A 14375-nucleotide genomic window follows, 5' to 3' on the forward strand; every position below is an offset into this window, starting at 1 on the left:
AAAAGCAGCAGCAGCCTATTAAACCCCACGTTCTTATGTGATTCTGTACACACCAGGGTTGGTAACAAATTTGTCTGGGAAAGGGCCTTATGTTGTGTCTGGTAACAGGAGGACAGGTCAAGATGACACTATATTAACCATACAAAGGATGGGGATGGTGGGGCACATTTTAATTTAGGCCTAGATGTGGGCAGAGCAAAGAAAGGTAAAAAGGAAATCAGTCTTTAGAGCATCCTGTTTGTGGGCAGCTAGGGTTTTTCTTCTCTCCCCTCTCTCTCAATTTGATGTTAAAGGCCCAGTGCAATCAATTCTGTTTTCCTGTGTTTTATATCCTATTGTACAGTAGACGATGAAACGAACACTGTAACAGTGTGATCAGTGTTATTTCCTGGTAGTTGCTGGTTTAAAATTCAATCTACACAGGAGCTTTTAATGAGCAGGTTTGCATGGACGGGAGTTTCTGCTTTCCATTGTGACATCACCATGTGGTAAATTGGTTAATTGATCAGTAACACAGATGGTTCTAAACCCCAATAACCAATAACAGCAATCTTTGGCACTTTTTCATGGAAATCTATTACAGTAATGTACTTAATTGTTATCCAGAAGTGATTTGATATTTATATAAAAATGGCTGCATTGGGCCTTTAAGTAGCTACCTTTAGCACGTCTCAGTACCTTGAAACAGTCTTATGTGTTTGGTTATACTGTAGCGGCATGAGTCATGATGTCAACAGTCCTCCTATACTGTATGAGTCATGTCAAGCTGAACAGGATCATATTTTTTCTACACTAACTGTATGATGACCTACTACAGTAACTCCTTTTATGAAATTACAGACAGTGATGTAGTCTAATAGTTAGTGAGTTTTTATAATGGCATATCTATATCTCTGTGCAACTGATGAGGTTAAAATGTAGAATGTTTTCTTATGCTTGTTAGACAGCCTCTAATTTCCCAGGACTTGAACCTGAACCCAGGACTCACTGGAAAACAGTGGTAAGTGTAACTGACAAGTCAACTCAGCGACCCCGTTATTTGTGTGAGAGCAGAGGTCAAGAAGACTTGTAGCCTACTAACTGTTGCATTTTATTTTATGTGTGCTCTTGTTGCACAAACAATTTCCCTGTCTATACAACAAATAATAACCTGCCCAGGGACTGCGGTTGAAAATTAGCCGGCTGGCTAAAACCGGCACTTTTACTGAAACGTTGATTAATGTGCACTGTCCCTGTAAAAATAAAAATAAACTCAACTCAACTCAAATACAGTTGAACGTTCTTTCATTGAGTGGAGCAAATATGTGTAAACTGTCTAATTGTGTTGCAGAACAACAGTGGGACTCTGGCCACCTTCTCTCTTCCTCCACGGATGACCTACCCAGTCCAGATCCCTGCAGGGTTCACAACGCAGACATCCTCTGGTAAGAAGGGGAAAAACATGCATTAGCCCTCCATACACTCCCTCGATTAACTTAATTGAATGGTCCAATGCTATTTCATAGAAACATTTACCAAAATCTCTATGATGCATGTTTATGATACATGAAATGTCACGATATAGAAAAAAAGAAATAGCTTCATCAGTCTTCTTTTTTTTTCTCCAACATTTACAATGGGACTTTATCTATTTCTACCCTCTTTTACCTCCACAAGGCCAGCTTTACATGGTCAACTTTATAGTGATGGTGTCCCAGGTTCCAGCCGGCCACAGCCCTCTCCCTTCAGCTCCAGAAAGGGGTACCTGTAGTGGAGTGGAAAGATCCCAGCTCATCTTCCCAGCAGTCAGCTATGGTGGTCCCTTCTACTGTCCTCAAGACCATGACCACTCCGAAGACAGATCCGTTCTCCCCACGGCCTGTGGCCCCTCCCACAGCTGTACCTCAGACACCAGAGCAGATCCTGATACGTCCAGTCCAGGTGACGCCTCCGGTCCAGGTGAACCACCATCTTGATGTTTTTGTAGCACTTTGAAATGTTTTTGAAATATGTTTTACAAATAAAATGTATTATTATTATTCCCCAGCCACCTGATGAGAAGCCTGTGCTACCCAAACCCGTGGTCCAGCCTCCAGTTCAGGAGAACCATCTCCTTCAGCAGACACAGGTTCCTTTAGCTCAGGCACGCTTTTCTGTGCAGACTCCAGTGTCCTTTTATTTTCGTCCCAACCGCCATCTCACCCCCCAGAGAGCCCTTTTGACAGTGGTGATTTCAATCTGGATGGGATTGACTTCGACAGTCCACAGCAGCTAGACATGAGCCTGTCCTCGTCCCTTTCCTCTGGCTCCGCCCAGATGCCAAGCCTTTAGGTAAAGTATTATACGGTTTTTTTTCAACGACTTGTGGACAGCTCAGCCATATCTTCATCAAATAGTCAACAATCTCATGCAATTGAATTACAATGGCAAGGCAGGGTACTGCTATAATTAATAAGACAGAGGCTTCCTCCCAAATGACACGCTATTCCCTATATAGTACACATCCTGACCAGGGACCATAGGGCTCTAGTCAAAAGTAGTGCACTTTTAATGAGAATAGGGTGCCATTGGACAACGAGACCCGAGCCAAGGTTCAACATACAGCTTACATAATCATGTCTATTTTACCCAGGTCAAGATGAAGATGAGCATTTCTGAAGGGTCATGGTTGGGGGGGGGTTGGATTTCGGGGCCAGTGAGGTGGGGGTGGAGGAGATGGTGAACAGAAGGACAACACACCTGAGCAGGATATGACAACACACCTGGAGGGTCTACCTGTGTATGCTACCAAGGTACCAAGTTAAGACAGGAGATAGCAATCCCAAATCCACCCCTAGACCCTATGCACTTTGGAGATCTGAAAGGATTTCATACTGTAGGTACAGTTGAAGCAATATGGTGAAACTTCCACTTAACCTATCAGAGGGCAAGGTGGAGCTTTTGTCATATTGCTAATGTGGGAAGGGAATAAGATGTGGCATATGTGTTGAAGGAATTTTATTCTGATAACATCCACCTGTACTCTAATTGGCTTCTGTACTTTAGCAAGGGGCTGCTGGGTGGGGATTAGACAGAGTGGCTATAATGTAGCCTACTCAGTGGAGGGGTCCCATTCCCCCTCCCCTTATTATTTATTTATATTATCCCCTGATAAGTTATGCATTCTGTCTCATCATTAAAGTGCAGTCTGGCATGGATGGCGCATTGTCAGCTTCTACGAGATGAAGACCTAACTCACAGAATTACACTAACACCAGTCAAATTCTCTCAGATCTCCACAAACATATCGGGCATCTGGTCTCAATTTGTAGTTCATAACACTTCCTGTTCCTCCTCCTCCAGCTGGAGATGACCCTGTTGAAAGACTACAACTTCAACGATGCTCTAGCAGACATCATCCACCTGAACAGCAGTTCTGATGTGGAGGAGTTGGAGGAGGAGATGGATGGAGGTGTGTAGCATTGTGTCAACAATAGTTATGCTAGCCAAAGGAAGTGTTTGCCTTGATAGCTAACGGTCGCTGCGTCATTCTCATAGAGGAGCTTGCTGATGCATGCACAAGCTAACGAGTGTGGTTACAGCAAAGATGGTGGATAAATGAAGATGTCCCACTCAGGCCATTTACCATTGAAAATGGTCAATTCCGGTCTGAACAGGGTGGCGCTCACTTAGGCAACAATGCATTAGTAGCTGGGTCTGGACTGCTTAGTTCATCAACTGTATATGAACCAGAAAAGATGAGGGTGTGGGATGTCTCGCTTCCTCTTCCGTCTGTGTTCACAGGTGCAATGGGAGAGAATGAGTTTGTAGGTATGATCACTGTGGAGGCTCTGCAGGCCCTACAGGAGGCAGAGGGCAGCAGTGATGATGGCAGCTCCAGTGGTGATGGTGTCTGGATGGATGAAATCCCAGTGGAAGAGCTAAGAAACCCATTTCTATTGAGGAAAAGAAGGGCGTCCTGTCCTCCTTGTTTTTCAAAATAAGTATTTGGGTCTGGTTTGCCGGACACAGATCAAGTCTAATGGGGAATCTCCTTGACAAGTCCCCATGCAGTAGATATTGCTATTTCATTGTTTGACAGTAATCACCTAACAGTATTTGGGGCCTAGTATGCCTTATTGGCATGAACAAAACCAGAGCGTTTAACGCAAAACCAGAGCGTTTAACCCTAACACAAATTATTGTATTTTTCTTGTCTTGTCTATGTTGAATACATCATTTAAACATTCACAGTGTAGGTTGGAAAAAGTGAACCCCTAGGCTAATGACTTCTCCAAAAGCTAATTGGAGTCAGGAGTCAGCTAAATCCAATCGATGAGATTAGAGATGTTGTTTAGAGCTGCCTTGCCCTATAAAAACACTTACAAAATTTGAGTTTGCTATTCACAAGAAGCATTGCCTGATGTGAACTATGCCTCGAACAAAAGAGATCTCCGAAGACCTAAGAATTGTTGACTTGCATAAAACTGGAAAGGTTTACAAAAGTATCTCTGAAAGCCTTGATGTTCATCAGTCCACGGTAAGACAAATTGTCTATAAATTGAGAAAGTTCAGCATTGTTGCTACTCTCCCTAGGAGTGGCCATCCTGCAAAGATGACTGCAAGAGCACAGCGCAGAATGCTCAATGAGGTTAAGAAGAATCCTAGAGTGTCAGTCTACGATACGTAAAACACTAAACTAGAATGGTGTTCATGAGATGACCCCATGGAAGAAGCCACTGCTGTCCAAAAAAAATATTGCTGCAAGTATGAAGTTTGCCAAAGTGCACCTGGATGTTCCACAGCGCTACTGGCAAAATAGTCTGTGGACAGTTTAAACTACAGTTGAGTTGTTTGGAAGGAACACACAATACTATGTGTGGAGGAAAAAAATGTACAGCACACCAACATCAATACCTCATCCCAACTGTAACGCATCATGGTTTGGGGCTGCTTTTCTGCCCCAGGGCCGGCTTGCTATCATCGATGGAAAAAAAAAAAAAAGTTTATCAAGGCATTTTGGGGGAGAATGTTAGGCTATCTGTCCGCCAATTGAAGCTCAACAGAAGTTGGGTGATGCAACAGGACAACGACCCAAAACACCGAAGTAAATCAACAATAGAATGGCTTCAACAGAAGAAAATATGCTTCTGGAGTGGCCCAGTCATAGTCCTGACCTCAACCCGATTGAGATGCTGTGGCATGACCTCAAGAGAGCAGTTCACACCAGACATCCTAAGAATATTGCTGAACTGAAACCGTTTTGTAAAGAAGAATGGTCCAAAATTCCTCCTGACCATTGTGCAGGTCTGATCCTCAACTACAGAAAACGTTTGGTTGAGGTTATTGCTGCCAAAGGAGGGTCAACCTGTTATTAAATCTATTTCTCTCTATACCATTTGTATTTCATATACCTTTGACTATTGGATGTTCTTATAGGCACTTTAGTATTGCCAGTGTAACAGTATAACTTCCGTCCCTCTCCTCGCCCCTACCTGGGCTCGAACCAGGAACACATCGACAACAGCCACACTCGAAGCAGTGTTACCCATCGCACCACAAAAGCCGCGACCCTTGCAGAGCAAGGGGAATAACTACTCCAAGTCTCAGAGCGAGTGACGTTTGAAACGCTATTAGCGCGCACCCCGCTAACTAGCTAGCCATTTTACATTGGTTACACCAGCTGATAGGCTTGAAGTCATAAACAGCGCTGTGATTGCGAAGAGCTTCTGGCAAAACACATTAAAGTGCTGTTTGAATGAATGCTTACGAGCCTGCTGCTGCCTACCATTGCTCAGTTAGACTGCTCTATCAAATCATAGACTTAATTATAACATAATATCACACAGAAATACGAGCCTTTGGTCATTAATATGGTTGAATCCGGAATTTATCATTTCAGTGAAATATGGAACCGTTCGGTATTTTATCTAAGGGGTGGCATCCCTAAGTCTAAATATTCTTGTTACATTGCACAACCTTCAATGATATGTCATTATTATGGCAAATTAGTTCGCAACGAGCCAGGCAGCCCAAACTGTTGCATATACCCTGACTCTGCGTACAATGAATGTGACACAATTTCACCTGGTTAATATTGCTTGCTAACCTGGATTTCATTTAGCTAAATATGCAGGTTTAAAAAGATATACTTTTGTGTATTGATTTTAAGAACGGCATTGATGTTTATGGGTAGGTACAGTCGTCCAACGATTGTGCTTTTTTCGCAAATGCGCTTTTGTTAAATCATCCCCCAGCATTGCATCGATTATATGCAATGCAGGACATGCTAGATAAACGAGTAATATCATCAACCATGTGTAGTTATAACTAGTGATTATGATTGATTATTTTTATAAGATAAGTTTAATGCTAGCTAGCAACTTACCTTGGCTTCTACTGCATTCGCATAACAGGCAGGCTCCTCGTGGAGTGCAATGAGAGGCAGGTGGTTAGAGCGTTGGACAAGTTAACTGTACAGTTGCAAGATTGGATCCCCCGAGCTGACAATGTGAAAATCTGTCATTCTGCCCTTGAACAAGGCAGTTAACCCCCCCGTTCCTAGGCCGCCATTGAAAATAAGAAAGTGTTCTTAACTGACTTGCCTAGTTAAATAAAGATTAAATAAAGGTGTTAAAAAAAAAAAAGACAATCGCCATATAAAGTTCAAAGAAGAAAAAGCCTGAAAGGAGAAGAGAAGAGGAGAGATGACTAGAAACGATTCGGTTGACTGTTTTATGTTTGGATTAATTATCGGAGTAGAGGACATTGTGCATTTTAGGTAAAATACCAACTCAACATTTATATCCCAGGACAAATTAGCTAGCAATTGCAAGCTAGCTAGCTAAATTGCCATACATGTTTAATGCTTTTTGACCTGTCCCCAAATTAATATAATTGGTTCAGTTTGTTTTGATATTTCAACCTGCTTGTCGTGATCGCGTTTGGTGTGGGAGGACAAAATCTATTTGCTCACGATGGCGCACGCACTCGTCCGGTTTGGGTATGGTGTTCGGTGCCAATACAATATGTATTGCGATTCATACTGTGATTTTTATTGTGATTTGTTGTTCCAAACATATTACTTCAGATTCACCACATTAAGAACCAGTGGAAGTTCTATCTGAAGTGTGGGGTGATGTGTTACGGAGGGGAGGACTGTCTTCTCGAAGGCTGTTGAGGAGGCAGAGTGGTGACTGGATTCATGTTATGTTCCACTGCAATGCCAATACAGATCCTAAGTAGCATACCAGTGTGAATATCAGAACTGAACCTTGGTCTGTATTTCACTCATGTGGCTACAGCCTTGACTTCGTCTTAAATGTGTCCAACGAGATGTATAATACAAGTGTGTAAAACAATAATATTATCATTTTGAAGTTATTGGGGAAAACTAGTTGTTCAGTGAGCTAGAAAAAACATTTGGAATCTATACAGACTTCTGTGAAGGAAATGTCTGTCCCAAAAAGTAGTGCACTATGGGGCATAGGGTTCCATTTGGGATGCTCACAATATCTAATTCAGCCACCACAGTGCAGTAAGGTCTTTCTGAATTGTTTATTTCATCCTTTATTTAACTATTTAAAATGCTTATCTTATTAATGTTAATGCCATTAATGAGTACATTTGCCAAGTAGGACCAAACGGAGCTTAATCATTTTTAATGATGCTCTGTTTGTTTATATGTATAATCCATTCATGTTAAGAGATACATCATATGATTTTCTGTTCTGAGCAATGTGACAAAACAATGTATACAGTATGCCACAAAATGTTTGTTTTTTTCTGCCATGGTGGTCTTTTCTGAGTTCTTGGTAGTGACTGAAATGTGAATTCAAATACCTCTTCTGTTTTCACTGCCAATAAAATATAAGCAGTAATATGAACCCTGCTGTTATTTTGTCATAAATTAAGAATGTACATACAGAACACAGAATCTAAATGGAAACGGACATGTTATGTAGTCAGGGCAAATGGATGCTTTACACCAGGGTTTCCCAACCCTCTCCTCAGGCCCCCCCAGACGTTTCACATTTTAGTTTTAACCCTGAACTGGCACACCAGATTAAATTAGTTGACTAATCAAGCCTTTGACTAATTGAATCCGGTTAGCAAGGAGAGGGTTGGGAAACCCTGGTGTATACGACCATGGTTGTCTCCCAAATGGCACTATATAGTGCACTATTACCAGAACCTTAAATGGAATCGGTTGCCATTTAGGACGTAGCCCATGTCTTTGCAAACAGGTTCATGTGCTCAAATGCATTAGCTTGATTGTGTGCTCAAACAGTCAGAAAATGTAGCTAATGGCAGAAAATCAATTTCCATTATGTACAGTATTACCCAAAAAGTAAATAATTGGAATTGAGTTAATTCTGGTTAAATACTGTATGTAACAGACTCTTGGGATACTGGAGATGGAGACTTCAACTGGGTACAAAGTCAAGGAAACATCACACAATTACAAATATATAGTTTATTACTAGTTTCAATGAAACAGGGGATAATAAAGGTTTTATTGGTTAATGTAACAGTTAACTTATCACAATGTTTTCTAAATAGAATATCACACAATGTTCAAATTAGAGGTATAAATCACAGCACTCAGGCAGGGTGATGGTGAAGCACAGCACACTTGAGGAAGCCACACAATCTACTAGCTACCAATGAATCAGGCTAAAGGCAAATACAAAATGGTGTTCCCCTTTTAAAATGTACACAAGCAAAAATACAATACAAACAATGCACTTTAATCAACTCACCAATACACTCAACAACAATACTTTAAAACACTTTGGCAAAAAGCAGTGTGGCAGCAGCTACCTCACCCTGATCTGGTTTGTATGCCAAGATAACTCCATGTGCTTCTCTTGTATTTAACTAGGCAAGTCAGTTAGGAACAAATTCTTATTTACAATGACCGCCTACTGGGGAACAGTGTATTAACTGCCTTGGTCAGAGGCAGAACAACATATGTACAGTGCCTTGCGAAAGTATTCGGCCCCCTTAAACTTTGCGACCTTTTGCCACATTTCAGGCTTCAAACATAAAGATATAAAACTGTATTTTTTTCTGAAGAATCAACAAGTGGGACACAATCATGAAGTGGAACGACATTTATTGGATATTTCAAACTTTTTTAACAAATCAAAAACTGAAAAATTGGGCGTGCAAAATTATTCACACCTGTTTAAACAGCTTGGAAAATTCCAGAAAATGATGACATGGCTTTAGAAGCTTCTGACAGACTAATTTACATAATTTGAGGCTATTGGAGGTGTACCTGTGGAGGTATTTCAAGGACTACCTTCCAACTCAGTGCCTCTTTGCTTGACATCATGGGAAAATCAAAAATAAATCAGGAACAAGACCTCAGAAAAAAATGTAGACCTCCACAAGTCTGGTTCATCCTTGGGAGCAATTTCCAAACGCCTGAATATACCACGTTCATCTGTACAAACAATAGTATGCAAGTATAAACACCATGGGACCACGCAGCCATCATACCGCTCAGGAAAGATACGTTCTGTCTCCTAGAGATGAACCTACTTTGGTGCGAAAAGTGCAAATCAATCCCAGAACAACAGCAAAGGACCTTGTAAAGATGCTGGAGGAAACAGGTACAAAAGTATCTATATCCACAGTAAAACAAGTCCTATATCGACATAACGTGAAAAGCCGTTCAGCAAGGAAGAAGCCACTGCTCCAAAACCGCCATAAAAAATACAGACTACGGTTTTCAACTGCACATGGGGACAAAGAAAGATAAATGGAGAAATGTCCTCTAGTTTGATGAAACAACAATATAACTGTTTGGCCATAATGACCATCATGTTTGGAAGAAAAAGGGGGAGGCTTGCAAGCCGAAGAACACCATCCCAACCGTGAAGCACGGGGATGGCAGCATCATGTTGTGGGGGTGCTTTGCTGCAGGAGGGACTGGTGCACTTCACAAAATAGATGGCATCATGAGGATAGAAAATTATGTGGATATATTGAAGCAACATCTCAAGACATCAATCAGGAAGTTAAAGCTTGGTCGCAAATGGGTTTTCCAAATGGACAATGACCCCAAACATACTTCCAAAGTTATGGCAAAAGGGCTTAAGGACAACAAAGTCAAGGTATTGGAGTGGCCATCACAAAGGCCTGACCTCAATCCTATAGAAAATAATGTGGGCAGAACTGAAAAAGCGTGTGTGAGCAAGGAGGCCTACAAACCTGACTCAGTTACACCAGCTCTGTCAGGAGGAATGGGCCAAAATTCACCCAACTTATTGTGGGAAGCTTGTGGAAGGCTACCCGAACCGTTTGACCCAAGTTAAACAATTTAAAGGCAATGCTACCAAATACTAATTGGGTGTATGTAAACTTCTGACCCACTGGGAATGTGATGAAATAAAAGCTAAAATGAATCACTCTCTACTATTATTCTGACATTTCACATTCTTAAAATAAAGTGGTGATCCTAACCTACCTAAAACAGGGAATTTTTATGAGGATTAAATGTCAGGAATTGTGAAAAACAGAGTTTAAATGTGGTGTATGTAATCTTCCGACTTCAACTGTACAAGTGATTATCCTGGCTTTCGCTAGCATCATTTTTTATTGTTTTGTATAATCTAAAGTGGTAAAATGTAACGTGAACAAGTGTTATTACTAAAAACAAGCTTTTATCTTACAACCATTCATTAAAAAATGGTTATTCTATATTTTTGAGAGAGATGCAAATCCCTAGATCCTAGTATGCGGGCGCCTTTAGTCAGTAGCCTTGCACGAGCCATGGCTTGTGTGAGCCGGAACAGCTCATAGGCTCCTGCTCCGATCTCCTGGTTCTGTAGCATGAGGCAGCTTGATGTACAAGCTCGCCTCTTGGGTATGACGCTACAAGCTTGGCACACCTGTAATTGGAGATTCTCCCATTCTTCTCTGCAGATCCTCTCAAGCTCTGTCAGGTTGGATGGGGAGTGTTGCTGCACAGCTATTTTCATGTCTCTCCAGTCTCTCCAAATGTTCAAGTCCAGGCTCTGGCTGGGCCACTCAAGAACATTCAGAGCGCTCAGAGCCACTCCTGTGTTGTCTTGTCTGTGTGGTTAGCGTCGTTGTCCTGTTGGAAGGTGAACCTTCACCCCAGTCTGAGGTCCTGAGCGCTCTGGAGCAGGTTTTCATCAAGGATCTCTCTGTACTTTGCTCTGTTCATCTTTGCCTCGATCCTGACTAGTCTCCCAGTCCTTGCCGCTGAAAAACATCCCCACAGCATGATGCTGCCACCACCATGCTTCACCAAAGTGATGGTGTTAGGTTTCCTCCAGATGTGACACTTGGCATTCAGGCCAAAGAGTTCAATCTTGGTTTTATCAGACCAGAGAATCTTGTTTCTCATGGTCTGAGACTCACTAGGTGCCTTTTGGCAAACTCCAAGCAGGCTGTCATGTGCCTTTTACTGAGGAGTGGCTTCCAACTGACCATCATAAAGGCCTGATTTGGTGGAGTGCTGCAGCGATGGTTGTCCTTCTGGAATGTTCTCCCATCTCCACAGAGGAACTCTGGAGCTCTGTCAGAGTGACCATGGGGTCCTTGGTCACCTCCCTGACCAAGGCCCTTCTCCCTTGATTGTTCAGTTTGGCCAGGCGGCCAGCTCTAGGAAGAGACTTGGTGGTTCCAAACTTCTTCCATTTAAGAATGATGGAGGCCACTGTGTTCTTAGGGACCTTCAAAGCTGCAGATATTTTTTGGTACCCGTCCCCAGATCTGTGCCTCAACACAACCCTGTCGTCTCGGAGATCTAAGGACAATTCCTTCGTCCTCATGGATTGGTTTTTGCTGTGACATTCACTGTCAACTGTGGGACCTTTAAAGGACAGTTGTGTCCCTTTCCAAAACATATCCAATCAATAGAATTTACCACAGGTAGACTCCAACTTGTAGAAACATCTCAAGGATGATCAATGGAAACAGGATGCACCTGAGCTCAATTTTGAGTCTCATAGCAAAGGGTCTGAATACTTATGTAAATAAGGTATTTCTGTTTCTGTTTTACAAATTTGCAAAAATGTCTTAACATGTTTTCACTTTGTCATTATGGGGTATTGTGTATAGATTGCTGAGGATTTTTATTTTATTTAATCTATTTTGCAATAAGGCTATAACCTGACAAAATTTGGAAAAGGTCAAGGGGTCTGGATACTTTCCAGTACCAGTCAAAAGTAGGGGTTTTCTTTATTTTTTACTATTTTCTACATTGTAGAATAATAGTGAATACCTCAACCATGAAATAACACATATGGAATCATGTAGTGTCCAAAAAAGTGTTAAACAAATCAAAATATATTTTAGATTTTAGATTCATCAAATTAGCCACCCTTTGCCTTGATGACAGCTTTGCACACGCTTGGCATTCTCTCAACCAGCTTCATGAGGTAGTCACTTGGAATGCATTTCAATTAACAGGTGTGCCTTGTTAAAAGTTAATTTGTGGAATTTCTTTCCTTAATTGCATTTGATCCAATCAGTTGTGTTGTGACAATATAAGGTTGGTACACAGAATATAACCCTATTTGGTAATAGACTAGAGTCTATATTATGGCAAGAACAGCTCAAATAAGCAAGGAGAAATGACAGTCCATCATTACTTGAAGACATGAAGGTCAGTCAATACGGAACATTTCAAGAACTTTGAAAGTTTCTTCAAGTGCAGTCGCAAAAACCATCAAGCGCTATGATGAAATTTGCTCTCATGAGGACTGCCACAGGAAAGGAAGACCCAGAGTTATCTCTGCTGCAGAGGATAAGTTCATTAGAGTTACCAGCCTCAGAAATTGCAGCCCAATTAAATGCTTCAGAGTTCAAGTAACAGACACATGTCAACATCAACTGTTCAGAGGAGACTGTGTGAATCAGGCCTTCATGGTCGAATTGCTGAAAAGAAACCACTACTAAAGGACACCAATAATAAGAAGAGACTTGCTTTGGCCAAGAAACACGAGCAATGGACATTGGACCGGTGGAAATCTGTCCTTTGGTCTGATCAGTCCAAATTTGAGATTTTTAGTTCCAACCGCCGTGTCTTTGTGAGACACAGAGTAGGTGAAAGGATTATCTCTGCATGTGTGGTTCCCACCGTGAAGCAGTGCGGAGGGTGTGTGATGGTGTGGAGGTGCTTTGCTGCTGACACTGTCAGTGATTTATTTAGAATTCAAGGCACACTTAACCAGCATAGTTACCACAGCATTCTACAGCGATGCGCCATCCCATCTGGTTTGCGCTTAGTGGGACTATCATTTGTTTTCAACAGGACAATGATCCAAAACACACCTCCAGGCTGTGTAAGGGCTATTTTACCAAGGAGGAGAGTGATGGAGTGCTGTATCAGATGACTTGACCTCAACCCAATTGAGATGGTTGGGGATAAGTTGGACCGCAAAAGGAAAAGTAGCCAACAAGTGCTCAGCATATATGGGAACTCCAGCAAGACTGTTGGAAAAGAATTCCAGGTTACTACCTCATGAAGCTGGTTAAGAGAATGCCAAGAGCGTGCAAAGCTGTCATCAAGGCAAAGGGCGGCTACTTTGAAGAGAAAAAAAAATGGGTTACTAAGTGTTATTTCATTGTTTTGATGTCTTCAGTATTATTCTACAATGTGGAAAATAGAAAAAATAAAGAAAAACCCTTGAATGAGTAGGTTTGTCCAAACTTTTGACTGGTTATGTATATATATATATATATATTTTTACAGACAATTGTTTTCGTTGTCATTCAACTATTGGCTTAAAATGTGATTTTACCCACAGTTCTGATTTACTGAGACTAGTCATGTTGCTCCGCCTCCCTCGCAGAGAAAGCATCCTTGCATCTTGATGTGGTAGGTGTAGAACCTGAAAGAGTGATGTTTTCTGGGGGACGTAGTACTACCCTTAGGCGGTATAGTGTGTGCTTCCAGGTTCTGTGCCCTGTAGAACTCAGCTCTGGCATGGCAAAAACTACAGCGACTCAACAACAAACGTATATCCTTCTGAAACGATCGAGTAAAGATGGTGTAGAGGAAGGGGTTACAGAGGGAGTTGATTGGGTAGAAGAGGACGAGCAGGATCTTGGAGTGGGAGACGGTGATGAGGGGCATGCGGAGAGCCGCCGAGATGCCGAAGAAAGAGATGGGTGCCATGCAGATGAAGTCGGTGAAGATTAGGACGGCCATGCGCTTGGCGATCTTGGAGTCACCGTGGCGGATTGCTAGGTCGGGGTTGTGGATGGACAGGTAGATGCGTACGTAGCAGCAGCAGATGATGAAAAAGGCAGTGACGTTGAGGAGGAGGAGGGCTACAACATACACCTGGGAGGCTAGGGACTCGATGTCCATGGGCAGGCAGATTGACACCTGGATGATAAAATATCAAAGAAAGTCAGTCAATCAGGTAAAT

At 42.0% G+C, this 14375-nt stretch overlaps 2 protein-coding genes across 2 annotated transcripts in view; one reads left to right on the forward strand and one right to left on the reverse strand.

The window, feature by feature from the left end:
* Positions 1-941: 941 nt before the first annotated feature.
* Positions 942-4962, forward strand: LOC149974578 (uncharacterized). Its single transcript, XM_090212965.1, has 7 exons — positions 942-1000; positions 1331-1424; positions 1657-1938; positions 2027-2310; positions 2612-2771; positions 3322-3430; positions 3763-4962. Exons 5-7 carry the CDS (start codon positions 2730-2732, stop codon positions 3960-3962), a joined length of 351 nt encoding a protein of 116 aa, XP_090069091.1. The 5' UTR covers positions 942-1000; positions 1331-1424; positions 1657-1938; positions 2027-2310; positions 2612-2729; the 3' UTR covers positions 3963-4962.
* An 8670-nt stretch (positions 4963-13632) lies between these two features.
* LOC110498786 (lutropin-choriogonadotropic hormone receptor) overlaps positions 13633-14375 on the reverse strand; it is a 37191-nt gene continuing 36448 nt past the window's right edge. Inside the window, exon 14 of the mRNA XM_090212966.1 lies at positions 13633-14332. Coding sequence (XP_090069092.1) covers positions 13769-14332 — 564 coding nt within the window. The 3' untranslated portion in view covers positions 13633-13768. The remainder of the gene's footprint in view (positions 14333-14375) is intronic.

This window comes from Oncorhynchus mykiss, chromosome 20 (genome assembly GCF_057628025.1).
Source record: "Oncorhynchus mykiss isolate SJ-2025 chromosome 20, ASM5762802v1, whole genome shotgun sequence".
NCBI lineage: Eukaryota > Metazoa > Chordata > Actinopteri > Salmoniformes > Salmonidae > Oncorhynchus > Oncorhynchus mykiss.